The 27,048-nt window shown below is 37.8% G+C and overlaps 1 protein-coding gene across 1 annotated transcript in view; it reads left to right on the forward strand.

The window, feature by feature from the left end:
• Positions 1-20,143, forward strand: part of GJC1 (gap junction protein gamma 1) — a 31,197-nt gene extending 11,054 nt beyond the window's left edge. The window contains exons 2-3 of the mRNA XM_061175536.1: positions 17,567-17,642; positions 18,598-20,143. Coding sequence (XP_061031519.1) covers positions 18,618-19,808 — 1,191 coding nt within the window. The 5' untranslated portion in view covers positions 17,567-17,642; positions 18,598-18,617 and the 3' untranslated portion in view covers positions 19,809-20,143. The remainder of the gene's footprint in view (positions 1-17,566; positions 17,643-18,597) is intronic.
• The last annotated feature ends 6,905 nt before the right edge of the window (positions 20,144-27,048 follow it).

A 27,048-nucleotide genomic window follows, 5' to 3' on the forward strand; every position in this document is an offset into this window, starting at 1 on the left:
AAGCTTGTGTGCCCTCATTTCTCTTTCTGAAATTTCCCAACCATTCTTACTATTTAATTTTACACATTAAATTTAGAATTAGTTTGTCTGGTTCCAAAGAAATCCTATTGGCATTTTTAGAAATCAAGATTGCATTCAATTTAGATTAATTTAGGAATAATTAATATTTTTATGATGGCTATTGTATCCAAGAACATAGAATGCTTTAAGTCTTTAACGTATTTTACGCATTTAAGTCTTTTGTGTTCCTGGGTAGTATGTTTCTTGTGAGGCTTATTCCTAAGTTTTTTTTCATCTATTTGTTGCTATTTTAAATGGAATCTTTTCTTTAGTTATATTACTTGTATATCACTGTCAGTTTTTTCAGTGACCTTCTGTTTGGTCTTAAAATAAAATTAAATACTAAATCTACATGGTATAGGAAAACGATCAGTAGGTCTTGAGTTGTATTCTAGGCTTTACAGCGAATTAGTTGTGTGATCTTAAGCAAGTCATCATGATCTTTAGTATTCTCTTCAGTAAAATAAGGATATTAATCTCATACTATGGTGTCAGACAATGGGCCACTGCAGAATAGTTGAAAGATGACCTCAGAATCCATGCAAGTATTATCTGTGAAGTGTATAAGTAATGTCTTACAGATACGTATAACCTTTTCAAATGTATATGTGAGTGATATTGTGATACATAAACTACAGATTTATTTTTAAACTTTACCAGTGTATGTGTTTTCTCCAAAGATAGATAATAAATGTATAACCACTATTACGTAGTGGAAAGTCTTTTGCAGTTACATAAAGGTCCTCAGACTCTAGAAATTGGAGACTACTACTAGCCTAGCCAATCTCTTAATATTTCTTTTACCACTGATATAGTGTGTGAACCTATGAAACCGTAAGTGTGTTTGTGGAAGATTTGGGTGATAAAGGTGCTTGCTTCATTTGTTTGTTTTCTTAAGATAATAATTTTTAAGCTTATAATGTCAGAAATGTTAATTATTCTATTTTTAAAAGACCTGATTGACTAGCCTATCTGGATTTGTACAGAAAATGATTTAGTGAGAGAAACCATATAGTACTTTCTGAAAGGGAATTTGTTTGCTTGTCTAACTCAAATAGCTTGCTTTGATCTCACATTCCAGTTCAGTACTAGATGTTCATGTTATTCAGAGTGAAAGCTTTATATTTATTATAGGTTGAGCAGTTCAAGCAGATGTGCACTTCTCAGATTCACTTGGAAAGGAAAGCTTTCTTTTTTGAGCTTGGAAAAATTACTGGGAGTTGGGGGAGTATCTCAGTTGTTATTGAATTGTGTATCTGAAACCATTGTCTCCTATCATACTTGAACTCTGAAAAGAAAAGAGGATGGGAAAATGTGTTTATGATTTGTGATATATCCTGGGAGGAAAATTATGTATACATAGCTTGAATAGATTTATTTTGGTTACCAGTTAATTACGGTTACTAGTTCAATGAGAAATTTAAAGCAACCTTAGCATTTTGAACCCCAGCTAGAATGCTCTTAGTAGTTAAAAGCTTTATTTTCTACTGCTTTTTATTTATTTTGCCTCAGAAAACTGTTTTTTGCCTTTTGGTTTTATAATTACATACATGTCGGTGTAGTTTCTTGATAGGAAAATGCAGATGGGAGCAGTGCTCAGAATAGTGCCCTTTAGCAAAGCCTTAAAGTAACAGGTTATTTTGGTTTAAAAAACTCCATTTAAAGCAGTATATTAGCATTTAGTATCTTGACTCAGGAGATATATCTTTTGGGTTTGTAGTGAATCTCATGGGCACAGTCTTATCCCAACAGCAGAATCCTTGATATGAAATGGAGTGATTAGGACAGGAAGTATGAGTTTTGTAACATTTTCGCATGTCAAGTAAACATTTTAATAGAACTCATAAGGGACACTGGAAAGTTTTTGGTGGCTGTTTTAATAATCATTTTCTCAAATAGAGGTAACTCTTTCCAAATATTCAATATCAGACACTCAATAACCAGCAGGTAGCAATGGCAACAACTATGCATTTCAAGGGAGTATTGAGTATGTTAATTTTCTGTGTTGCTTCTGGAGCAATTTAAAGTGAGTCTCTAAAGAAATGAGAAGAGCAGCATTATTATACTAACTGCTATATAAGATATGTCAGAGGACTACTATCTTTTGATATATCCTTACAAATTAAGGATTACCCTGTACCCTCACCATCCTATATTTTACTCTAGGGTGAAATTTTGTATAAGTTCTGTCGTGGACCCCCTTATGGAGGGGCTGTGTAGTAATTGTACCAAAGATTCTATGAGATAGTTAACTTTTCTGTGATATATTCATTACTTAATTAGGTCTTCTTGAATGTAAAATATGTATGTATGCAAATATTATGAAATTTGTACCCGACCTACTTTTTAAATTTCTCTTGGGGCTTTTGTTGCATAGGAAGGCTTTGCCAACTTCATTATTGCATGTTTATTGTAGAAGATACTGAAAAGCAAATAGAAGAGAAAACATTCATAGGCCATTGTTAATGTTGGTATATTTCCATTCAGGCATATTATGTTATTGGGAGTTATTTTGTTTGTTTTTTGTCTCTTTACTACATATGAGCATTTTCTCACATAGTGAAACATTTTTTTAAAACAGATCACAAATTGGCAGGCTTTACTCAGCCAATAAAATATCTGGCTCAATATTATTTAAAATTTTTTTTCTATTAGTTGTCAACATGAAAAAAAAAAGGAGACAGGTAGAAGTGTAAATGGATACAACTCCCTTAGGAAAAGTACTGATCTACTAAACCTGACATATGCATACCCTACCACTAGCAATTCTGGGTCTAGGTATTCAACAGAAATGTACATATATTCACCAGAAGGCATATTTGGTGTGTTCACAATAGCATTATTCATAATAGCTCCAAACTGGAAACTGCTCAAATGCCCATCAGCAGTAGAATGGATAAATTGTGATATATACACACTGGCAATATAATAAAGCAAAGAGAATGAACAGACTAGAGCTAAATGCAATAAGATTGGTGACTTAGCAGATGCTGAACAAAAATCAGACACAAGAGTGTATTCTTTTATTTTTAAATTGTTTTTAGAAGTGTATTCCTTATGAATCTGATACAAGAGAGTCCGTTCTGTGATTCCATTTATGTGAAGTTCAAGGACAGTTTAAACTAATGGATCTCAATGTGGTATAATATTGTTCTCCAAGGGGTATTTGGCAGTGTCTGGAGACATCTTTGGTTGTCACAACTGGAAGAGGCCAGGGATGCTGCAAAACATTCTACAATGCATAGGACAGTCTCCCACAACAAAGAATTATCCAAGATGTCAATAGTGACGGTTTCCCTTGGGTAGGAAGGGGCATAACTGTGGCTCTGGGTGGCTGGTAATGCTTTGCTCTTGATTTCAGTGCTAGTTACATGGATATGTGAAAATTCATTGAGCTGCACACTTATATTTGTGCACCTTTCTGTAGGTATTTTATACTTCAATCAAAAAGTTACCCCCAGGGACTTCCCTGGTGGCGCAGTGGTTAAGAATCCGCCTGCCAATGCAGGAGACATGGGTTCGAGCTCTGGTCCGGGAAGATCCCACATGCCGCAGAGCAGCTAAGCCCATGCGCCACAACTACTGAAGCCCACGCGCCTAGAGCCCACGAGCCAGAACTACTGAAGCCCACGCGCCTAGAGCCCGTGCTCCGCAACAAGAGAAGCCACTGCAATGAGAAGCCCGTGCACCGCAACAAGAGAAAGTCCGCCTGCAGCAACGAAGACCCAACACAGAAAAAAAGAAAAAAAAGAAAAAAGAAAAAAATTACCCTCAAATCAGGCTTCACATAAAAATCCAGGTTGAAGACTTATTTTGAAAGATATGACAGTCTGATAACAACAACAGCTGTAGCTAATAATCAGTAGCCCCTCTTTAGTTGGTGCCTGTGTTGTCCAGGCCCCATTTTTCTGTTTCAGTTCCTTGTATCACTTACTGGTGCCTAGACATTTAGAAAATGTCTTAAATGGCTTTTTTGATGTATGATTCACACACTGTACAGTTCACCTGTTTAAAATGTACAATTCAGTGTTTTTAGTGTATCCACCCGGTTGTGTAGCCATCACCTCAGTTTAATTTTAGAATTTTTTCATTCCCCCCAAAAGAAACCCCATACCTATTATCAGTCATTCCCTACTCTTCCCCATTCTTCTCAGTCCTAGGCAACCACTAATCTACTTTTTGTCTCTATATAGTTGTAGACATTTGGATTTTGTGATCTCTGTTCTAAGACAAGATTTACAGTGGTTGTACAATATTTCCTCATAGAGATTATATCATAAATTATGTAAAATTTTTCTTTAATTGGGCATTCATTTAAGATTTATTTTATAAATAAATATATTTATATTTTATTGGGCATTCATTTAAGATAAATTACTAGATGTGGTGTTACTGATCAAAGGACATAAAACATTTTAAAGTTTCTGGTAAATATTACCATAATGCCTTCCAGAAAGATTGTATCAGACCACCCTCACCATCAGTGTATGATAATGTTTTTTGCAAATTTTATGTTGTGACCCTATTCATATTGGTAATGTTATATGTTTATTTTTTAAATTTTTCTTAGACATGTCATTTTCCTAGACTGATGTCGTCCTTTTGATTTGGCTTAAGCTGTTTTGGACAAGTGTACCAATACTGTCCTTTTTTACATGAAGACAGTACCACTTACTATGCACTGTGAATGAACACATTATCCCAGGTTCCCCATACTTCTCCAGCTGGTTCCTGAAGGTTCTTACATTCAAATAGAATGGCTTTTTGCCAGCATAGACTGACGCTTCAACCCACAGTGGTGTATTTTGTTTCCTTGTTAGTTAATGGAGCCAAGATTTCAAACTACTTTCTCTCCTTTATTTTATAATTTGATTTACAACAAATTTTGTGTTTCTCAAATATTGTCCATAGCCAAGAGCTCTTCTGAAAAACAAGTTGTTTTCATGTTTATAATACATAGATTACTGTTTGTAATACATAGATTAAGGCTGCCATAGTGCGTTTGCTTAGAAATTGTCACTAGCTAGTTATTAAACATCTATTATCACTCATGCAGAATTAACTTCCACTTAAAACGTTCCAGTTAAACAAAACTTCATTGTAAACCCTTTAATTGATTCCTTGTCTCTGCACATAAAGCAGTGTCATTCAGGAATGTGAGTCACTAGCACGATTCTTAGTGGATCACTCAACTCATAATCTGGGATGCCCAGATAGTTAATACTGTAGAATCATGGTGAGTCAATATTGAAATTTTTAATTTTAGTCCAACCACAGATTTTCTGGGATGACTGTTTGGGAAGTGCCTTTTTGAAAATTTGACATCTTATTATTGTTTAATTTCACTGCTCTTACTTTGCTTCTTTCCTGTCCCTAGAGTTCTGAATTCCACATAATTTGTTGGTTGTTTTATGAATAGTACTCTGCCTGAGTTGATTTTCATCAACTGTTAATAGAAGGGACCTTAATAATAATCTAATCTGGTATTCTTCACTTATCTCACAAATGAAAAAGTGGAAAGAAATGTTTATTCCTGAAGTGCCTGTTAGAATCTCTTGGCTCCTAGTTAAGTGCTTGCTCTCAGTTTCACAAAATTCAAAGTTAGAATCACTTTTCTAGAATATTAGTTCATCCTGGATTTTTTGTTTAGAAATTAAGGCTTTTAAATATGGTCTACCTATTATAGATTTTGGGGTTTAAAAAATTTTTTTTAATTAGAAGCAGATTAAAACTTGGCTCTGACCCATTTGGACTCGGTTGAATTTGTAAAACATTTAGAATAGCACTACTTATTTAAAATTTTTAAATTTCCTGGTTATTTTAGTTTAGTGAGCATTAAAAAATTGACAAGGGACAAGTTACACGCTTTTTTAGTTGTTGATCTGAAACCCTTGGGAGCTTTTTTTTAAAAACATGAGTCTATGAGAAACTTTTCCAAAGATATATATGAAAGAGATATTTTTGGATTAACGGTGTTTTTGTGGCCAACATTATAGTAAAGAGATTGTAATGGAAAAAATGAATCAGATAAACTGGAAAATAAAGCATTTCCCTGTAGAGTCACTATGCTGTAAAATATGTTTAAACTTTAACAGATGATTCCAGTTATTTCCTCGTCTTCTGTTGCATAGCATATATAACATTAAATACTTCTTGAATACAACTGTATTTTTTTTTTTAAGTGTTTGTAATTTCCTATAACCTACTGTATTGCAAGCTTCTTGATGGTAGGTGAATACTAATTGCATGAATGAAGTTAGTCTAAAATTTTTTTTACTTTTTCATTGTGGTAAAATATGCATAACATAAAATTTACCATTTTAACCATTTTTTAAGTGTAAAGGTCTGTGGCATTAAGTACATTTACATTGTTGTGCAAACATCATCACCATCTATCTCCAGAACTTTTATCTTCCCAACTGAAACTCTTTACCCATTAAACGCTAACTCCCCATTCCTCCCAGCCCCTGGCAATCACCATTCTTCTTTCTCTCTGTATGAATTCTATTCTAGGGCCCTCATATAAGTGGAAACGTAATATTTGTCCTTTTGTGACTGACTTCTTTCACTTACCATACTGTCTCCAAGGTTCATCAACATTGTAGAATGTGTCAGAATTTCGTTCCTTTTAAGGCTGAATAACATTGTGGATATATACCATATTTTGTTTATTTATCTGTCAGTGGACACTTGGATTGCTTCCACCTTTTGGCTGTTGTAAATAATGTGCTATGAAGATGGGTGTACAAATATCTGTTTGTGTCCCTGCTTTCATTTCTTTTAGGTATACATCCTGAAGTAGAATTGCTGGATCATATGATAATTCTATAGTTAATATTTTGAGAAAATCATAAGCATACCATTTTCTGCAGCAGGTGCATCATTTTACATTCCCACCAGCAATGCACAACAATGATTCCAGTTTCTCCATAACTTTTTTAGCACTTGTTTCTTTTCTTTTTTGTTTCTTTTCTTTTAGTAGTAGTCATCCTTTTGAGTATGAAATGGTATCTCACTGTGCATTATTTGTCTCATTTGCATTTCCCTAATGATTAATGATCATCTAAAACTTCTTATAGTTTAAACACAGATTGACCCAAGCCTTGTTTCTTGAAAAATGCATTAAAATCATTGGTGAGGGAGTGAGGAAACCAGTATTCTCATACTCTCAGTAGTGGAAATATAAATAGGTACCGGCTTTTTGCAGGGGTAATTTGGTAATACATATTAAAAGCCTTAGAATTTTTGGAGAGATAGTGCATAAAGAAGCTGATCTTTTCTTAATAACACACACAATTTTTTCACATTTTGTACAACTATTGACCCAGCAATTCTTTTAGAAAAATTTATCCTAAATCTATAATTGGGGATGTGTACAAAGTTATAAGTATTGGACTAAATCATTGTAAACAACTTAAATGTCTAACCATAGAAGATTTGTTAAATTCTGATTCAGTAGGCCTGAGAGTGGGAGTTGAATAAGTAGGACCTAGGAATCAGCATTTTAGACGTGTACTCTGGATAATTTTGAAGGTGGTCTGTGGACCACATTTGAGGAATATTTACTCATCATTACTTACATGCTTTAATTTCAGGTTCCATGGTGTGCTAAGGCCCTCTGCAAACTGGTCTTTGACTTCCCTGTTCAGCCTTCTCTACAACTACTTCCCAAACATCCTCCATCATGTTCCAGTCTAAGAGCCTTCTTGTGCAACTTTTCACTCACACCATTTTCTCCATCTGCCTTGCCTCTACTTCCCACCCCAGCTCTGCCTGGTGAAACCATACCCATTCTTCAGAGACCCACTTGTCTTCTGCAGTAAGCTTATACTTTTTTTTTCTGGCTTCATTGAGGTATAATTGACAGCTTATACTTCTTAGTTTATAGGAATTGTCTCTTTTCCTTCTCTGAGTATTTTCACATTTTGTACTTCTATACCATTCATGTATTCTGCCCTGAAATGATTGTATTAGTGAACATATTTTATATTTTCTACCTCCTATAAATTCATTTAGATCTTCTGTTAAATATAGCATACATTTATTGAGTTATTTTTGTATCCTGAGGGCTCAGAGAATTTTAAAAAACATGGACTTTCCCCTCAAGGAACTCATATTCCAGCAGAAGAAACTGATACTACTAATCTCAGTTTAATAGATTAAGTCCTGTTATTTGTGGAATGAAAAATTATTATGGACTTTCTGAGGAGATTAAGTGAGGAGGTCAAGAAAACTTGAAGTGACCTTTGAGCTAGAACCTAAAGGATAAAAATTTTTCCAAGTAGGAAATTGTGGAAAGACCATATAAAGCAGAGGAAAATCAATGAGCAGAGATTCAAATTTATTAAATCACTCAGTTAATAGTTGTTCTAAGTGCCAGGGATACAAGAGCAAAGTCCTTGTTTAAATTCTATTGGGGTGACAGATAATGAACAACTTAACAAATAAAAAGTGTTCTAGGTAGTGTTGAGTGCTCTGAAGGAAAAAGGCAGGGTAAGGGTGTAGAGAGTGATGGAAGAATGTTATCCTAGGTAAGTGGTCAGGGAAGTCCTCACCACAGGAGGTGACATCTGAAGAGAAGCATAAATTGAAGTGAGGGAGTAAACTGAGGATGTCCAAGGGAAGTGGGTTTAACGGAGGGAAACAACAAATGCATATGTGAAAATGTACAGTGTAAGTTGATGAAAAATGTACAGGTGGTATTTAAATTTGGGGTTAAACAGAAATTAAGATGAACTCTTTTTTTTTTTTTTTTTTAATTTGGCCGTGCAGCGCAGCTTGCAGGATCTTAGTTCCCCTACCGACCGGGGACTGAACCTGCACCCTTGGCAGTGAAAGCTCTGAGTCCTAACCACTGGACCTCCAAGGAATTCATTACCAAGATGATCTTTTTATAAAACATTTAATTTCTGAAAAATATGTAAGTTTTTTTTAACTTTAAAAAGTTTGCAAAAGGATTTCTTTAAAATCTCAAGCAGACTTTATTCTGTAGGCCATGGAATGCTTTTAGCGGTGTTTTCTTTAAAAAGGCAACTTATTCATTGGGTTAAAAAAAAATAAGACAATGTAAAAAGATATATAATCAGGGACTTCCCTGGTGGTCCATTGGTTAAGACTTGCGCTCCCAGTGCAGGGGACCCAGGTTCGGTGCCTGGTCAGGGAACTAGATCCCGAGTGCCACAACTAAGACCTGGCGCAGCCAAATAAATTAAGTAGATATATAATCAAAGTCTTGATTTCACTAATTAAATGTTTTGAATATCTTTTAAAAATTAATTTATTTTTGGCTGCGTTGGGTCTTCGTTGCTGCGCACGGGCTTTCTCTAGTTGTGGCGAGCGGGGGCTACTCTTCGTTGCGGTGCGTGGGCTTCTCATTGCAGTGGCTTCTCTGGTTGCGGAGCACGGGCTCTAGGCGCGTGGGTTTCAGTAGTTGTGGTGCGCAGGCTCAGTAGTTGTGGCGCACGGGCTTAGTTGCTCCGTGGCATGTGGGATCTTCCTGGACCAGGACTCGAACCCGAGTCCCCTGCATTGGCAGGCGGATTCTTAACCACTGCGCCACCAGGGAAGCCCCTAAAATTTGTCCTTTTAAAGTGTATAGTTCAGTGGTTTTAGTATACTCACAAGGTTGTGTAACCACCACCACTGTCTAATTCCAAACATTTTCATTATCCCCAAAAGATACCCGGTACCCATTAACTAACAGTCACAATCCATTTCCCATAGCCCCTGACAACCACTAATCTGTCTCTACTGATTTGCCTATTCTGGAGATTTCATATCAATGGAATCATACAATAGGTGGCTTTTGTGTCTGACTTCTTTCACTTAGCATTATGTTTTCAAGGTTCATCCACGTTGTGCATTTTTTTTAAAGGGAATTTGTGTTTTTCTTTCTGTGGAATGTATGTTTTGAACTCTTTATATATTAGAAATTAGCTCTTTGCTTATAAAAGAGTTACTGAAACCTTTTTCCCCAGTTCATTGTTTTTCTTTTTCTTTTTTTAAAATTTTTATTTAGTTTTTGCTGCGTTGGGTCTTCATTGCTGTGCATGGGCTGTCTCTAGTTGCGGTGAGCGGGGGCTACTCTTCGTTGCGGAGCACAGTCTCTAGGCACACAGGCTTCAGTAGTTCTGGCTTGCGGGCTTAGTTGCTCTGTGGCATGTGGGATCTTCCTGGACCAGGGATCGAACCTGTGTCCCCTGCATTGGCAGGCAGATTCTTAACCACTGCGCCACCAGGGAAGTTCCCATTGTTTTCCAGTATTGTTTAGGTTGTTTTTTCTTTTAACCACGGAGACACTTTTTATTTTTTGTACTCAGATTCATCTTTTCTTCTCATATCCAGAGTTATAACAGATATCAACTATGTTTTATTCTAATACTTTAAAAAGTCCATCTTTGCCCCACTGGTTTGAGGAACCACCTCCATTAGTGGTTTTTCAGCAAAGGAGTAACACAGATCCATTTTAGAGAGAGAATTCTAGTAGAGATGCAGGAAACAGGCTAAAGAAAGGAGAAAGTAGTGGGTATTTGTTTATAACCTTTCAAGGTTTTGGTGGGTTTTTTTTTTTACATTTTTGTTTTTCTTCTAGGATTTTTTAATGCATAAATTTTATTCATTTTCCAAAATTGGGATAATTCTGTTCCGTATCCTATATTTTTCAGTTAATACATCAGGAGCATTTTTCTAAATGTTTGAATTAATTTATTGAACAGATATTTATTGAGAACCTACTACCATTTGTCAGGCTGTGGGGTTTTAGATATTGGGGATAAAAGAACAAAATCCTGCCTTCAGGGAGCTTATATTCTATAAACAATAAAATTGTAAAATAAAAATTATGGGAGGGTTAAGTGCTATAAAGGAAATTAAAGGGGCTAGAGAATGACAGATGTTATTTTAGGAAAGTGGTCTGAGGAAAGTCATTAAGGAGATGACTTTTGAGCAGACTTGAATGAAATGAGAGAGTTTTCTGTTAATATCTATGAAATAAAAAAGTTCAAAGCAGTGAAAATATCAAGTACAGAAATCTTGAGGCAAAAGTATGGCATGATTGGTATGATCAGAGGAATAGTGAGGATGTAGATATTCCTAAATCAGAATGAGCAAGAGAGAGAATGGAAGGTGATGAGACCAAAAGTGTACTAGTAGCTATATGATAAAGGGCGTTGTAGACTATAGTAAAGATTTTGGGTTTTGTTCTGAGAGATTTTGAGCAGAAGAGGGACATGATCTGACTTACTTTCTAAAAGCTTTACTCTGGTTGCTTTTTGGAGAAGAGATTTGAGAGGCATAAGAGCATAAGCTAGGGGGCCAATTAGAAGACTCTTGCTTTTACAATAATCTTGGTTAGAGTTGAAGGGGGCTTGGATCAGAGTGATGGCAGTGGAGGTGGAAAGAAGTGGTTGGATTGTGGATATATTTTGAAGATAGAACTGACAGGATTTGCTGATATAGTTTGCTTATGGAGTGAGAAAAAGGAGTGAGGTTGCCTTGAAGGTTTTGGCCTAAAAAACTGCATGAATGGCGAAACTACTTACTGAGTTTGGGAAAACTGCAGACAGAGTAAGAGTAGGTCTTTGGAGGATGGGAGGATTGGTTTGGGTTATGTTAAATTTCAGGTGCCTATTAGACATCCAAGAGAAGATGTAGAGTAGCAGTTGAATTTCAAGTCTGAAGTTTCAGGGAGATGTTGGAGCAAAGTGGGACATCATTTACAGCTTGGATTCTGGTGGAAGAACCAGCAAAGAGCACTGAAAAGGATGGGCTAATAAGATAGGACAAAAATCAGGATATGTATTTAGAAGTTTGGAAAAGGAAAAGTAAGACAGAAGTAGAAACTGAAAAATAATAGCCATGAGAGTTTGATATCAGGCTGGCCAATCCCTCATTGCCTCCCACCCCCAACTCATCCATAGGCAACCACTGACATGCTTTATGTCATTATAGGTTAGTTTGCATTTTCTAGAATTTTATATAAATGGAATCATACAGTGTGTGCCTTTTTTTTTTTTTTTTTTTTTTGCCTGACTTCTTTCATTTGGTCTAATTATTTTGAGATTCATCCATGCTGTGCATATCAATAGTTTATTGCTGAGCAGTATACCACTGTATGAGTGTACCACAATTTGTTTACTCATCAACCTGCTGATGGGCATTTGTGTTGTTTCCAGGTTTTGGCTATTACAGATAAAATTGCTGTGAACATTTATGTGCAAGTCATTTTATAGACATACGGTTTTACTTCTTGCCTAGGAGCAGAATGGCTGGATCATATAGTTGGTATATGTTGTTTAACTTCTAAGAAACTGCCAGACTATTTTCCAAAGTGATTATACTATTTTACATTCCTACTTGTATGAGAGTACCAGTTTCTCCACATCCTCACCAACACTAGGTATGGTCATTCTTTTTTCTTTTTCTTTTCTTTTTAAATTTATTTTATTTATTTATTTATTTTTGGCTGCATTGGGTCTTTGTTGCTGCGCGCGGGCTTTCTCTAGTTGTGGCAAGCAGGGGCTACTCTTCGTTGTGGTGCGGTGGCTTCTCTGGTTGCAGGGCACGGGGTCTAGGCGCGCGGGCTTCAGTAGTTGTGGCTCGTGGGCTCTAGAGCGCACGCTCAGTAGTTGTGGTGCATGGGCTTAGTTGCTCTGTGGCATGTGGGGTCTTCCCCAACCAGGGCTCGAACCCATATCCCCTGCATTGACAAGCAGATTCTTAACCACTGCGACACCAGGGAAGTCCCTCTGTGTGCTTTTTTAGTGGTTGTTTTAGGTATTACACTGTACATACATAATGTATTGCCATCATTGGTGTCACATTTTATAGATTTCAGTGAAGTACAGACACCTCCCTTTATATCCCTTTACCCTCCCTGCTGCATTTATACCAGGATTCACTGCTTCATGAGGCTGCTTATTCCATTTTTGGACAGACTGATGCAGTGGGAATCTAGGAGAAAAAATATATATAGAGAAAGAAGAGATTGCAGTGAAAAATGTAAGGCAGGTCCCATAGGAATGCATTTATTCATTTGTTTGTCAAATGTTTATTTAGCACTTAAAATGGCCAATCAGGAACTTCTCTGGTGGCACAGTGGTTAAGAATCCACCTGCCAATGCAGGGGACACGGGTTCAAGCCCTGGTCTGAGAAGATCCCACATGCCGCAGAGCAACTAAGCCCGTGAGCCACAACTACTGAGCCTGTGTGCCACAACTACTGAGCCCATGTGCCTAGAGCCCGTGCTCCGCAGAAGAGAAGCCACCGCAATGAGAAGCCCGTGCACCGCAACGAAGAGTAGCCCCGGCTCACCGCAACTAGAGAAAGCCTGCGTGCAGCAGTGAAGACCCAACGCAGCCAAAAATAAATAAATAAGGTAATTAATTTAAAAAAAAATGGCCAATTATCGGACTAGACGCTAGGGAAGCAGAGATAAAAGATGTGGTGTCTAACATCTAGGGGCTCCTAGTACAGTTGAGGTGATAAGACAAAAAGTTGCAGCAGCACTGGTAGTAATGGTAATAATGGTGCTTGCCTTGAGACCAGGCACAGCTCTGAGCACTTCATATGTATACCATCTTTGTATCTACCCTTTAACAAGCATTTTCACCCCTGAACTAAATTTACCACCTTCTCTGTCACTGTTCTCAATGCCCAAAGAAGTTATCCTTCTTAGTGAAAAAAAAAACATTTTTGTTGAAGATACCATTTTTCTAGTTTATTCTTCCCTTCCAACTGCCAAGAAACAACCTTGGAGTTCTTTTTGGGTTTTATGTTTTGTTGTTGTTTGTTTTGTTTTGTTTTAACTTTCAATTCATTCTATGTGTAAGATCTTAAACCCTGAAATTTCCCCCTTTGATTTTTTTTTTTCCAATTTCTTTTGGCAGCAGAACTACCCCCCCCCCTTTGATCTCTGTGAGTTTATTATTTAGTTTAATTCCGATTCCAAAGATTGGGGTGAGGTGCCCTCCTCTGTATTCACATGGGGCCTGTACATAGTTCCACCTCATCTGGAATGCAGTTCTTCACTAGTAGTTAAAAGCTGAGACTGGAGCAAGACTGGCTGACTTTAGATTCTAGCTTCACCTCTTAATAACTGGATGATCTCGGGCAAATTTTATAAACTTTCTGGACCTCATTTCTTCATCTTTAAAATAGATCTAATCATATAATCCACCTCCAGAGATAATCCAAATAATGAGCTTTTATATTTAATCTTCAAAGATCCTGAGTTTTAGACATGCAGTAAACTTTGACTTGATCCTGTTAGGATGTAGCTGATAGAAAACTCTTCAAATATAAATAATTTGGGAGGAGATTACTTAATTTATTACCGTGTTGATACCAAGTAATTTTTTTTTTTAAGATTTTTTTTTTTAATTTTTATTTATTTATTTATTTATGGCTGTGTTGGGTCTTCGTTTCTGTGCGAGGGCTTTCTCTAGTTGCGGCAAGTGGGGGCCACTCTTCATCGCGGTGCACGGGCCTCTCACTGTCGCGGCCTCTCTTGTTGCGGAGCACAGGCTCCAGACGCGCAGGCTCAGTAATTGTGGCTCACGGGCCTAGTTGCTCCGCGGCATGTGGGATCTTCCCAGACCAGGGCTCGAACCCGTGTCCCCTGCATTGGCAGGCAGATTCTCAACCACTGCGCCAACAGGGAAGCCCCCAAGTAACTTTTAAAATTCTATTTTCTAGTGTAAGACAAGGTAGATTTGAAAGTTATTTGGAAAACAGACTAAAAATAGCACATTTGATTTCTGTCCAGTAAATGTTATAAAAGCAAATATGATTTTCTTCAGTATGTGTTGGGGGGTGGAGAGAGAATTGAGAATCCTTTTGAATTATGAGCTACCATTAATTTTGCAAATTCTGTATGTAAAAAACCATCCTAGGAAGAATAACTTTTCCACCTTTTAATTTATTCAAGAAATTGGTGTGACTATATAAAATACTAAAATTTTAAGGAAAACAATAAACTGAGGTATTTATATTAAATGTCAAATGATTGATGTCTGTACTGTATTAAGAATACATTCTGCAGATAAATGGGCAAAAGGACAGAAATAGTTCACAAAGAAGGAGGAATATAAGGGAAGGGTATCCTGCTGTATTAAAAACATACAAATTGACATAATTTTGAAATACCATTTTACACCTAGCAAAGTAGCATAACAGATAGTGCTGATGAGGTTGAGGTAAAATTGTACTCATTCATTGCCAGGCATTGTAAACTGCTAGGACCTTTTCAGAAAATCAAATGACAGTACAGAGCAAAAACCACGCAGACTTACATTTCTTGTGTCCTGATAATACCACTTCCTAGAATTTGTCTATAGATAAATTCAGCCACAGCATAAAGGATATATTCAAAAAGACATTAAGTGTCAAGATACATTTAAATCAGTTGGCTTTCCTAATTGGCAAAAAATATTTAGGTGTTTGGCATCCCCCCACCTCTCACCGCCACTCATCACATGCTCCCATATTTTCCATTCATAAATAGAGTATGGAAATGATTTTTATTTTTTCATGAGAGCTGTTCACAGGTTAATTACATGCTCTCACTCCCTACTCTATAACCAAGTCTGTTTGCTGAAACAGGGAGGTCAGAGAAGACTGTGTTCTGAATCTTAGGCTTCTGGTAGGAGAGCGAAAAAATGGTTCTGAGAAAAGGGAATTTTAGTGGCGCAAGAACACAGCAAGACCACACTTGGCAGTGACACGTTTTTGCTTAGAAACGTCAATTCCAGAACCCACCATTCTACTCATTCAGTTTTTTCTCCTCTCTCACACCCTCCCTCCCTCTTCTCCTTTCCACCCCACCCCCCAAATTGGAGGAGGCTACTCTGATACTTAAGCCTTTCTCTTAATGCTTACAAGGAGAAGAAAGGGATTTGGAAAGGGAAGAGTATCAACGAAAAACCTACTGACAGCTCAGTAGATCCACAGTGGTGATGCTGCCATTTGATTAGGAAGCCCATGGTTATTTTAGAAAGAAAATTACCCATCATCCATTGTAGGAGATGCTGAAACTACATTACTTTACACATCATTTTTACTCAAGGTTTGGGTATAGGGTGCTATGGCACTTACAAGTGCCCACGGAAAACCAGGCTCTAAGGGTTCATCATTGTCTAGGCCTACAGCTTAACCAGTATGCAATGTGTATTTCTGGATGTGTTTAAGTGGCTGGTTTATAACTTATAAGCTTTGAAGGGTTTGTCACTAATTCCCCCCCCCCCCAAAAAAAGATTATTGTATGAGATGCTGAACTGTTGAGAAATTATTTTATAGCAATAATTATTTATAAAGGTACCCATTTGTTTTCGGTATGGATGGCAGTGTAGAGGATGAGCTTCCTAACTAATTAACAATTGCACTTTCATGATTTTGGCTTATTGGAACAAATAGAATTTCAGGCTTTAAGATAAATGCTTTAGATATGGTGTTTGGGGAAAATGTGAATCTGGACTTGTGGATGTGAATCATTATGGAGTTCTGTGTTGGAAATCTGGCTTACATCACCATTTAAAGACTGCGTATTATTTACTTCTTGTGTTGTGGTTTTATAACTTGTATATGCAGTGAGAGAAGTGGTGAACTCAGTTGGACATCAGGGCTGGAAATGAGAGTTGTACTTGAAGTCCTATGGTGAGATCTTTGTGTGGTTGGATTCTGTATGTAAATCTTCGTACTTGCATGTTATGCAGATGCCTGAACTTTTTTTCTTCTTCTTCATTGACCTTTTGGGAATTGTTCTGGGTTTTTTTCATGTATCTTTTTTATTAAGTTATTTTGAACACATAATAACTTGGAACACTCAGGGATTGTTTTACATTCATTTATTAAATTAAATGATAGTAAGTGCGGATGATTCTTGGCCATAGTTATTCCATAGTTTGCAGAACTTGATAATGAGCAATAATTTGTCCTATATATATATTTTTTAATCACAATACAGATGCAGGTGTTTTCCTTCTGTGAGCAGTTGAGTCTGTAAATCACCTTCTGTGGATATGGGTGTCCCAGTGACTGAGAGCCAGCTGTTGGGTGTTTTAACTAAACAGCTTGCTCCTAGTTGGCTGCTCAAATCCCATTGAGAGAGGTATTGGCTGCTCCAGAGAACAGAACAGGAATAGAGCACACAGGGTGAAGATTTTTGCAAGGCCTTTAGTGACCCAGTTTAAATTTGGTGAGATTTTCTACTTTGGCTTTTTCCTATAGGTGCCAGAGTTCATCTTCAGATTTTCACCAATGACTCATCTTCCTGTCATATTTTCTTAGACTACAGTGACCTAAGACTCTTTGAGTCACTGTAAGGTAGTTTCTCCTACCACGTATAGGAGGAGAGAACAGTGATATTCAAACTCAAGCCTGTTTCCATCTTATGCTGATTGATTCCTATGGTACGTAGAAAACTGTTTCTCCCTGAAAATGGCGTTCTAGTGATTTATTGTTTTCTGTGGGAGGAAACTTATGACCTTCTCTTTTCTTTTTCCCTTCCAGAGGGAATCTGGAAAACTTGTGAGCAAAACATCATTTCTCTAAGAAAATTTTGGATAACAGAAATTCTGGATAACAGGTAAAAAGTATATTTAAATTTCTTTGGTGATGCTGATAATCAACTGTTACCTGCAGAAGTAAACCAAGAGAGGGAAGATAGAAGAGAAAAGCTAGGTGTACTATGTGTCAGGGGTTGTATTAGGGATTTTACATACATTATCTCATTTGATGGTTTTTACCTGGATTCTGGACATAGATCTAAGAATCTCAGAATAAAACTATCCTTCAAAATGCTGTTTTAAGTGGATTTGTTTATTGATTGGATTTTTAACGTCCTCACAATTCAATCTACAGGCATTTTTTAACTTCTACCATAAACAAAATACAGAAATATAATACAGAATGCTAGAATCTCTGTGATGCAGCCTAGCTCAGGAGTGTCTTCCTTGTTTCTTTCTGTCTTTTATTTTAGTTCTTGATCTTTGCCAGTTATTTGCAGCTGTACTATCTCCTTAATTCTTTTTTAATACTTGTCACCAGGTCCAAAATTTAACTTTCCTGATAAGGTACCTCTTCACAATGGAGTCCATCCAGCCCAGGTGTCCCCATTATGTTCTCAGTGGCAGTCTTACTGTGACCGAATAGCTATACTTCTGTGCTATTTTCTTATCTATATTCCACAAAGTTCGAAGGTCTTATGAAATAATACTGTATGTAAAAAATCCAGTATACTTTGAGAAATATATCTCAAATGATAGCTGTAATTTTACCTTTTAAGCTAAGGAAGACACGAAAACTAATCAGACTTCCTAGGACCCTGTAGGCCCAAACCAGTGCTCTTAGACTGAGGTGAATGGTCCTACCTGATGGTAGTGTAGAGAGTGAGATGCTATTTATTCTAACAGTCATTCTAGTATGAGCCTTGAAGATAAATTTCAAGTATGTAGAGAAGTAGTTCCTAGAGATAGCATCAATTAAAAAATTAAGATTTTAATATTTGCTGATTTTCCTTTGGTAATTTTCATTTTTATCAGGGCGAACCAGTTCAGTCACCATGAGTTGGAGCTTCCTCACTCGCCTGCTAGAGGAGATCCACAACCACTCCACGTTTGTGGGGAAGATCTGGCTTACTGTATTGATCGTCTTCCGGATCGTCCTTACAGCTGTAGGAGGAGAGTCCATCTATTACGACGAGCAAAGCAAGTTTGTGTGCAACACAGAGCAGCCAGGCTGCGAGAACGTCTGCTATGATGCCTTTGCACCCCTCTCCCACGTGCGCTTCTGGGTGTTCCAGATCATCCTGGTGGCCACCCCCTCAGTGATGTACCTGGGCTATGCCATTCATAAGATTGCCAAAATGGAGCACGGTGAAGCAGACAAGAAGGCCACTCGGAGCAAACCCTATGCAATGCGTTGGAAACAACACCGGGCACTGGAAGAAACAGAAGAGGACCATGAAGAGGATCCCATGATGTATCCAGAAATGGAATTAGAAAGTGAAAAAGAAAATAAAGATCAGAACCAATCTAAACCTAAGCATGATGGCCGACACCGGATTCAGGAGGATGGGCTCATGAAAATCTACGTGCTGCAGCTGCTGGCAAGGACCGTGTTTGAGGTGGGTTTTCTGATAGGGCAGTACTTTCTGTATGGCTTCCAAGTCCACCCATTTTATGTGTGCAGCAGGCTTCCTTGCCCTCATAAGATAGACTGCTTTATTTCTAGACCCACTGAAAAGACCATCTTTCTTCTGATAATGTATGGTGTTACAGGCCTTTGCCTATTGCTTAACGTTTGGGAGATGCTTCATTTAGGATTTGGGACAATTCGAGACTCACTAAACAGTAAAAGGAGGGAACTGGAAGATCCGGGTGCTTATAATTATCCTTTCACTTGGAACACACCATCTGCTCCCCCTGGCTATAACATTGCCGTCAAACCAGATCAAATCCAGTACACCGAACTGTCCAACGCTAAGATTGCCTACAAGCAAAACAAGGCCAACATCGCCCAGGAACAACAGTATGGCAGCCATGAGGACAACCTCCCAGCTGACCTGGAGACTCTGCAGAGGGAAATCAAAATGGCTCAGGAACGCCTGGATCTGGCAATCCAGACCTACAATCACCAAAACAACCACCATGGTCCCCGGGAAAAAAAAGCCAAAGTGGGGTCCAAAGCTGGGTCCAACAAAAGCAGTGCTAGTAGCAAATCAGGGGATGGGAAGACCTCCGTCTGGATTTAATCTTGGCTGGGCTTAAAACTTGTGCTTTTCATAGTTCATGGTAAGCAGCGGCTCACTGAATAATGACTTCCATTGAGTAAACATTTGGCTCTGGTTATTTTCAGGGATGCTGTTGGCTCATGATGCAAGCTCAGGGGACCCTGAAGGTGGGGCTGGGACAAAGGGGAAAGAACGGGAAACACTGTTCCTGGACACATGTTCCAGCAATAATACAGTTGCAGAACTTTACATTTGTGTCTTCCAGATCTGGAAAAGAACAGATATATTTAAATCATTCTTGTTGAACAGTTTTTGTATGTACAGTATTATGGTACTTTTTTTTTTGTATTTGTATATTGGACCACTGTAGTTATACTTTTATATTAAAGGGAAAATAATCCTTAAGGTAATGCCTATTAGGCTAGTGTTATTACTTTGTTCAGCAAATTCTACCCTGGATTTAAAGTTTTAATAGATGCTACATACCTAATAAAAGTGCCTCTCGTGTTGCAGGGAAGATTTCAGATATGTAAGGAGCCGGAGGAGGATGAATCAGTTCTCAGTCTTGGAAAGAAAGTCCATAGTAGAGCGAGGTTGAGATCTCTCTTTGACTTGAGAAATCTTTGAATCTCATTCATGTGTCCAGAGTTGTATCTAGTCTTTGAAAACCTATTTGTGTTTTCAAAGAAGATAAAGTGATTCACTGCAGAAGTCCTTTAAATATCAAGCCTTGCCAGTATATGCTTTGATGGTATATATATAATGTCAGTTCTTTCAAAAGGCTGATGCACAAAGGTGTCCTCATCCAGTAGCAGTGTGGAGACCCTGGCTAGAACTGTTCTAAGATTCCTCTGTCACAAAACAAAGGCACACCTGGAAAATAAGCCCTGATAAGACGTTTAGTTGTGGACCTGTTTGATTTGCCTTAAATCTGTATCCAAAAACCTGCCACTCTGGTTTCTTAAGAAGCCAGTGATGGATATTTTTTTTGTATGTTAACAGTAAAAATACAAAAATTCCCTTCTAGGCTAAAAATTAAAGCTACCTTAAACTGCATATGGCAGAAGGCCTAAATTCAAATTCCTTATTTTTTATAATTCACCATGGAACTTTTATAATTTACATATTTTTGCCAGTGTAGGTTTCTGCCTGGAAGACCAGTCAGACCTGGGATTCTATCTGTAAATAGACCGAAAGAGAATTTCAGTATTTATTTGCTATAGGCATATCTATTTGTTAATGACAAGCATTAATGTTCACGTAACACTCGTAATTTGCAGTAGTATTTTATTGCCATTTTCAACCTTCTATTATGTCAGAGAACTTTGCTCTCCTGTCATGTTCACATCATTTGTCTTACAGTTTACGAGCTTCTGAGTAAGAGCTTGGTAAAGATTTAAAGGAAGGGGTGTTTGCTTCACCAGGGAGCATTTCATTTTGGGTATCTCACTCTCTTCTAACAGAAAGTTATTGCAAGCCACCTCCAACTTTGGAATTCCAAGAGTGTTATTTTTTTGTCTTAATTTTTAAATGTCAGTTCTCTATTCTTAGAACAGCGTCCTGTATGCAGTTCTTTTTTTCTTTGTTGTTCTCCATTGCATTTCTCCCCCACCCCCTGCAAAAGACACTCAGTTGAAAATCTAAGCTTATCTTCTAACCATGAATTTACCTTTATTTTGCTTTTTTTAATCTGTAAATTTTAGCCTAGCGAAGTTCCTCAGGATCTCTAAACACTTAAGCAAAAGGTAAACTCCAGTGAGACTGAAGGGGAAATTTCAGAAAATGATTTATACATGTATGTATCCTTGATAATTAATAGACCTGCGCAGTTTCCTTGAAACCAAGTGTTTAATAAGGAATTTCAAATAATTATTCTAAAACAGGGAAGATTTTAAATACTTCAGGCCAGCTAAGATAAAGAACTACCAATAATTCTTATGTCAGTAGAACTTCATGTATATTTCTTAATTGAAGGACAGAAAAAATACACATACATTCACATCCATCTATTCAGAGCCTGAAGGAGAACAGAGTGGCTTTGCCAGTGGGAGGGTTGGGGATCTGAGTGAGAGAGAGGGAAGGAGTCAAGCAGAAATGCCAGGCAGACATTCGGCGCCAGAAGCATCCACTTAGTTTCTACAAACAGGGCCCCTGGTGTTTCATCTGGGCTTGTTCTGATGAGAATGTTATCTTTTGTGTCTGGATAATTCTTCAACTTCCTCGAGTACATAGAAAGATATTCTGGGTCACTTCACATGTGTTAAAGTCTATTTTTATTCTCTCACTAAAGTTCTAATTATGACATAGATTTCCCAACTCTCACTGCTTTCTTAGTCCATTTCTTTCAGCCTTTGAACATTTGAGTTTGCCAAGGCCACTCTCCCCTAACAACATGTCATGGACCTACATTAAGAAAACGGCCCTATCAGTGTCTAGCTTATTAACGCATTAATTGGGTCTACATTGAATCTATAAAAATATTGTTCCAGTTACTGTTCTGGAACTTGCAGGTATTTGTATAAAACACCTGTCAGCAGGGTTTTTTTTTTCCCTATCAAAATCATTCCTTTGAATTGCTGTGTAAGACATGCTCTGTTGTATGACATTTGCTTCTGTAAATAGAAGTTGAGTGCTTAGTCCTTCACAGACTACAATCAGGATATGGTCAACAACATGTTATATTCCTTAACGTACAGTTGGATTTATTCAGATGTGGTGTGTCCTTTGTTCATCTTTGTTACAGTCTATTATTCAGAAGAGATTTGTAAAACAAATAGGCTTTTTTTCTTAGTTCAAATTTGAGGAAAGAATTATATAACATTTTCCCCTAAAGAAATGTTACTGTTCATTTTGTGGCTTCCTCTTTGCTTTATGCCTTAGTTTCGCCTGTTTCTATATTTGTTCATTTAAAACCACAAGCGTGTTACTTCATTGAAGTCAGTTTGGGGATTTTCCTTGACTGACGTCTATAGACTTTTGATAAAAAGGAACTTTGCCATCTAAAATGGTTCTCACAGGTTAGGGCTCCCACATATCTGTCTTTTAGAAGGACACCTATATCTTTAAAAAGAAAAACGTCATCATTAGGTACCTTAACTGTCATTTCTTCATGGTATGAGACTAGGCGGTTCACTTTACTTTTCCAAGTTCCAGGAGCCACTTACCTCTCAGAAGTGTTATGAAGTAGTTAGAAAAAGCGTCTGGTAAAAAAAGTATTAAAAAACCAACTATTATTATTGATCATTTGTCTGACCTTGGAGCTTCAAAAAAAAAATAGGTGAAAGAACTATGTGATGTAGTAAGAAGTCCTTCAGTGCTCTTTATCACAGGAATCAGTGATTGTTTAAAACACTAAACTTGCTCTAAGCAGTTTATACCAAGAATGGACTTAAATGTTATTCCTATTAGTCATACCTGTGCTTTACCCTTTACGCTTATAAACGTCTAGGCTTTACGTTTTCTGTCTCATTTAAGAGACAGTACACTTCTAAAAATAATACCTATAGTTTAGGATAAATTTTTGGCCAGCCAGTTTTTTATAAAAGGCAAGTTTATGTTATACTTGAACCTACTTCACAAATGCCTTTTTATAAAGGAAAGGTCTTTCCCAACTGTGAAGAAAAGTACCTGAAGTCAGAGATACAGAGCTGCTGGTCATTTTGATTGGAAGGTTCCAGTTGTTAGATTAATTTTATCTTTATAAAATAATGTAATTTCACGAAGAGTCTTACCACCTGAAAATAAAGCCCCTGCACCTATACAGTGCAGAGTTTGGAAATAAAATTTCAACTCACCTATATATCATAGATCTGTAGTAATCCACAGTTACCATCAAAGGTTAGAATCATTAGGTTGACTTGCATACTTGTCACTCATTCTGGCCACATATCATGGAGAGTTTAAAAGATTTTATTTGTTGTCCCTAATGTGCAGTTGTGTTGCTTTTGTTGTTTTTAATAATGATGTTAAGTGAGTTTGGTTCATGCACATTCCATGTTAATAATCATACTTTTGAAAGAAGCAATCCATGTATTCCAAAATTCAGGAGTCCAAACAAAAGAAAGCCCTACTCCCGTGCAAAATCTCTACAGAAATAAAAGAAGTAAGAGTTCTGCATTTCAGGGTTGGCTTGCTGAACCAGCAAAGACATTTGGCTGTATGATTCCAAGATTGGAAGTGTTTTTCTTTTTTGTACTCTCAATTGTGTTCTCTTCAATAAATCTCTTACAGAAGTCTCTACCTCAGGCACTAAGTGTTAGATATGATTAGCATATTGATACCAAAAAACTTAGCTAGGACTTCCAACTTTTTAAGATAATTTAAATGTAAAATTCAACAGTTAACCAGCAATTTAATGTCATGTGATGTGCAGTTTGGATATTGTATGAACAGCTAAGGAGTCACCCATTCTAGTGCCAAAGATCACTCGTTGCTAATTTTGTTCTGTACAGTTGATGTAAAATTTTATGGTGGGGACAGACTCTGCTGAGGGCCTTGTCTCTAGGAAGATTTTTTGTTAGTTCCAGATGTTTTTGTCAGTTCCAAATACAGTTTAGAAGATTCATTTGTGGTCTGTGCATCTTTTTCCAAATGTGAAAACTCAACTGCCAGGAAATGTCATATTGAAGATTTTTACCCCATTCTTTGTATCAAATAGTGCCCAAGAGCTTAATGGTTTACACAGAAAACCTGATATGAAAATCTCTTCCCATACATTCACCTGTAAGTTGATCTCAGTGGAAATACATGAGCAGGAAATTTTCCAAGTAGAGGTTTGGGCTCAAAAGATGCCCTTTTTCATAGCTGGGTTAGAACTCCTCTGGGATGGCTGTGGCTAAAAGGATTTGGCGTGTTTGTGGCATCACAGTCTGGAGGGGTAGGTGACCTTAAGGGTGGAGGCTAAGGTCTAAGCACAGAAACCAGGAACATACCCGATCTCTGGCTCCCTTTGGTTCTCAAGGCCTGGAGAAGAGGAGTGCCCTCTGAGAAAGATGCTCCTCACAGACGTAGACCAGTCTTGGTATGACTAATCCACTTTGTGAGAATAGAGGATGTGGGAGAGGGCTGAGGAGAGGGTAGCATTTATTCCAACAATGCCCTCTGTTACCCCAGACACAGAATAGCTGACTGAGTGACAGAATAGTTCATGCGTCAAGCCCACCCTCAGCGGCACAGATTGTAAACTGGTCAGCCAAACCATATTTGGTAATAAACTTGTGAGCCGTTTGAAAGCTGTTGGAGCTGTTAAGTCACTGCTAGTTTGGAAAGTGGATTCTTTGGCAGATTTGCCATCAGAACAGATATTAGTACCTGGAAAAGGTGTTGCATCAAAGTTAAAGTCTGTTTACTACATAGAGATTAAAACAATATTTCTAAGGGTTTAAGGGCTTATACCAATCTTAACATGTAGTTTTTTAGGGTTTGCCTCCTTTAGTTATTTCAAGTTGGAAGCATGTTACACAGGGGCATAAAGGATAGAGGGGTTGAGGCGGAGCTGAGAACAGAATCCAGGTCTGCACATTGATTGCCCAGTGGCTTAATCCAGCATCCTATGCTCTTTTCCTAGCGAAGTGCAGAAGCAGGTATTAGTGGGGCTCTCACTGTGGCAGGGGGTGGATCCAGCTGGGTGGACCTTGCTGTGTTTACAGCATTTTTTCCATATGTGACCCTTGGACCACCTATGAAGAAGTAACAGGGAATTCCTATTAAGATGTTGGTTCTTTGGACCCATCTGAGGCCTATAATAAGAACTAATAAGTTCTCCAGGTGACTTTTTAAAAAATCTTTTATTAAGGTGTAATTTACATGATGTAAAATTCACCCTTTTTAGTGTATAGTTACAAATGCATGCATTGAGCAACTACCACCGGAAGATACAGAATAGTGACATCACCCAAAAATTCTCTCTAGGTAATTCTTATGTATATTAAGGTTTGAGAACCACTTAGAAAAAAATAAAAACGTGAAATGTGGGCCAGAATAAAAGCGAGAGGGAGATTGTTTTGAATGATCTCTGTTCAAGGAGGTTTAAACCTGACATAGCAAGTGAGTGTCATCTCATGTGTCAGCTCAGATTGATGGCTGTCTGTGGAGTGGAGGACTGCAGATGATTCAGACACTCATCTGGAATCAGTGGGATAGTCCATAAGTGATTTGGGGGAGGGGCGGGGGCCGCTGGGAAGAATGCTGTCTCCAACTAGATGTTTAAACATAAGTTTTTTTTTATAGGAGTATAGTTGATTTAAAATGTTGTGTTTCTGCTGTACAGCAAAGCGAATCAGTTATACATTCACATATATCCACTCTTTTTTAGATTCTTTTCCCATATAGGTCATTACAGAGTATTGAGAAGAGTTCCTTGTGCTATACACTAGGTTCTTATTAGTTATCTATTTTATATATAGTAGTGTGTATATGTCAATCCCAATCTCCCAATTTATCCCTCCCCCCCCCCAAGCATAAATTTTCAAAACATCCTCCAATATGCACTCAGGACTTCTGGCTTCTGACTATGACTAGACCAAGAACCATCCCACCTTGTATATGAACGAGTTGGTGTCTTTACTTCAGAGTTTCTCCACCCTACATTTTATAACATCTTTGAGGAAATTAGAAATAGGAAGTGACTCAGGGTTGGAAAACAAGGAAAAAGATGATGACATGGTAACAAGCATCCGCTGTCAGTTGATTTTCTCTCCTGCCCTCTCAATCCTGAGGAAATGGCACAGCATTTCCTTCCTTGCCCTGCCCTTGACATGCTATGCCTACTTTAAACGAGATTCAGGGATTGTGAAAGAAAACCTATGGAAGCCCACTGCTAGTGCCTCAAGGAAAAGCTGACCGGATTCCCTCTTTACCCTCTGCCGAACCTCCCACAAGTATCCTTGCCTGCTCTGCTCTGCGGGGCCATCACACAGGGTATGGGCTGGCTGACAGCCTTAAACTCCAGGCAAGGCAGAACCAAGCAACTGTTCATAACCGATTTCGGTGCATAGCCAGTGACCTGAATGGGACCTGACCATGGGGAAAAATGATACAGAACTAGATAGCTTTTTTCAATTTTATTTTTAGTTTGTATAGTCAGTCCCGTGAAAGTGAAATTTTATCTTTGCTCTGGAAACATTGAAAAACACTGACAGGGAGCTCCTTCAGCCTGGCCCATTTTCCTGAAAGCGTGTTGCAGCTGTGGCTTCTGCCCAGCAGGCAGAGACTGATGTTCGATCCTGTACCCAGGTGCTGTTGAGAGCAATGACAGGCCTCA

This window comes from Eubalaena glacialis, chromosome 19 (genome assembly GCF_028564815.1).
Source record: "Eubalaena glacialis isolate mEubGla1 chromosome 19, mEubGla1.1.hap2.+ XY, whole genome shotgun sequence".
Lineage (NCBI taxonomy): Eukaryota > Metazoa > Chordata > Mammalia > Artiodactyla > Balaenidae > Eubalaena > Eubalaena glacialis.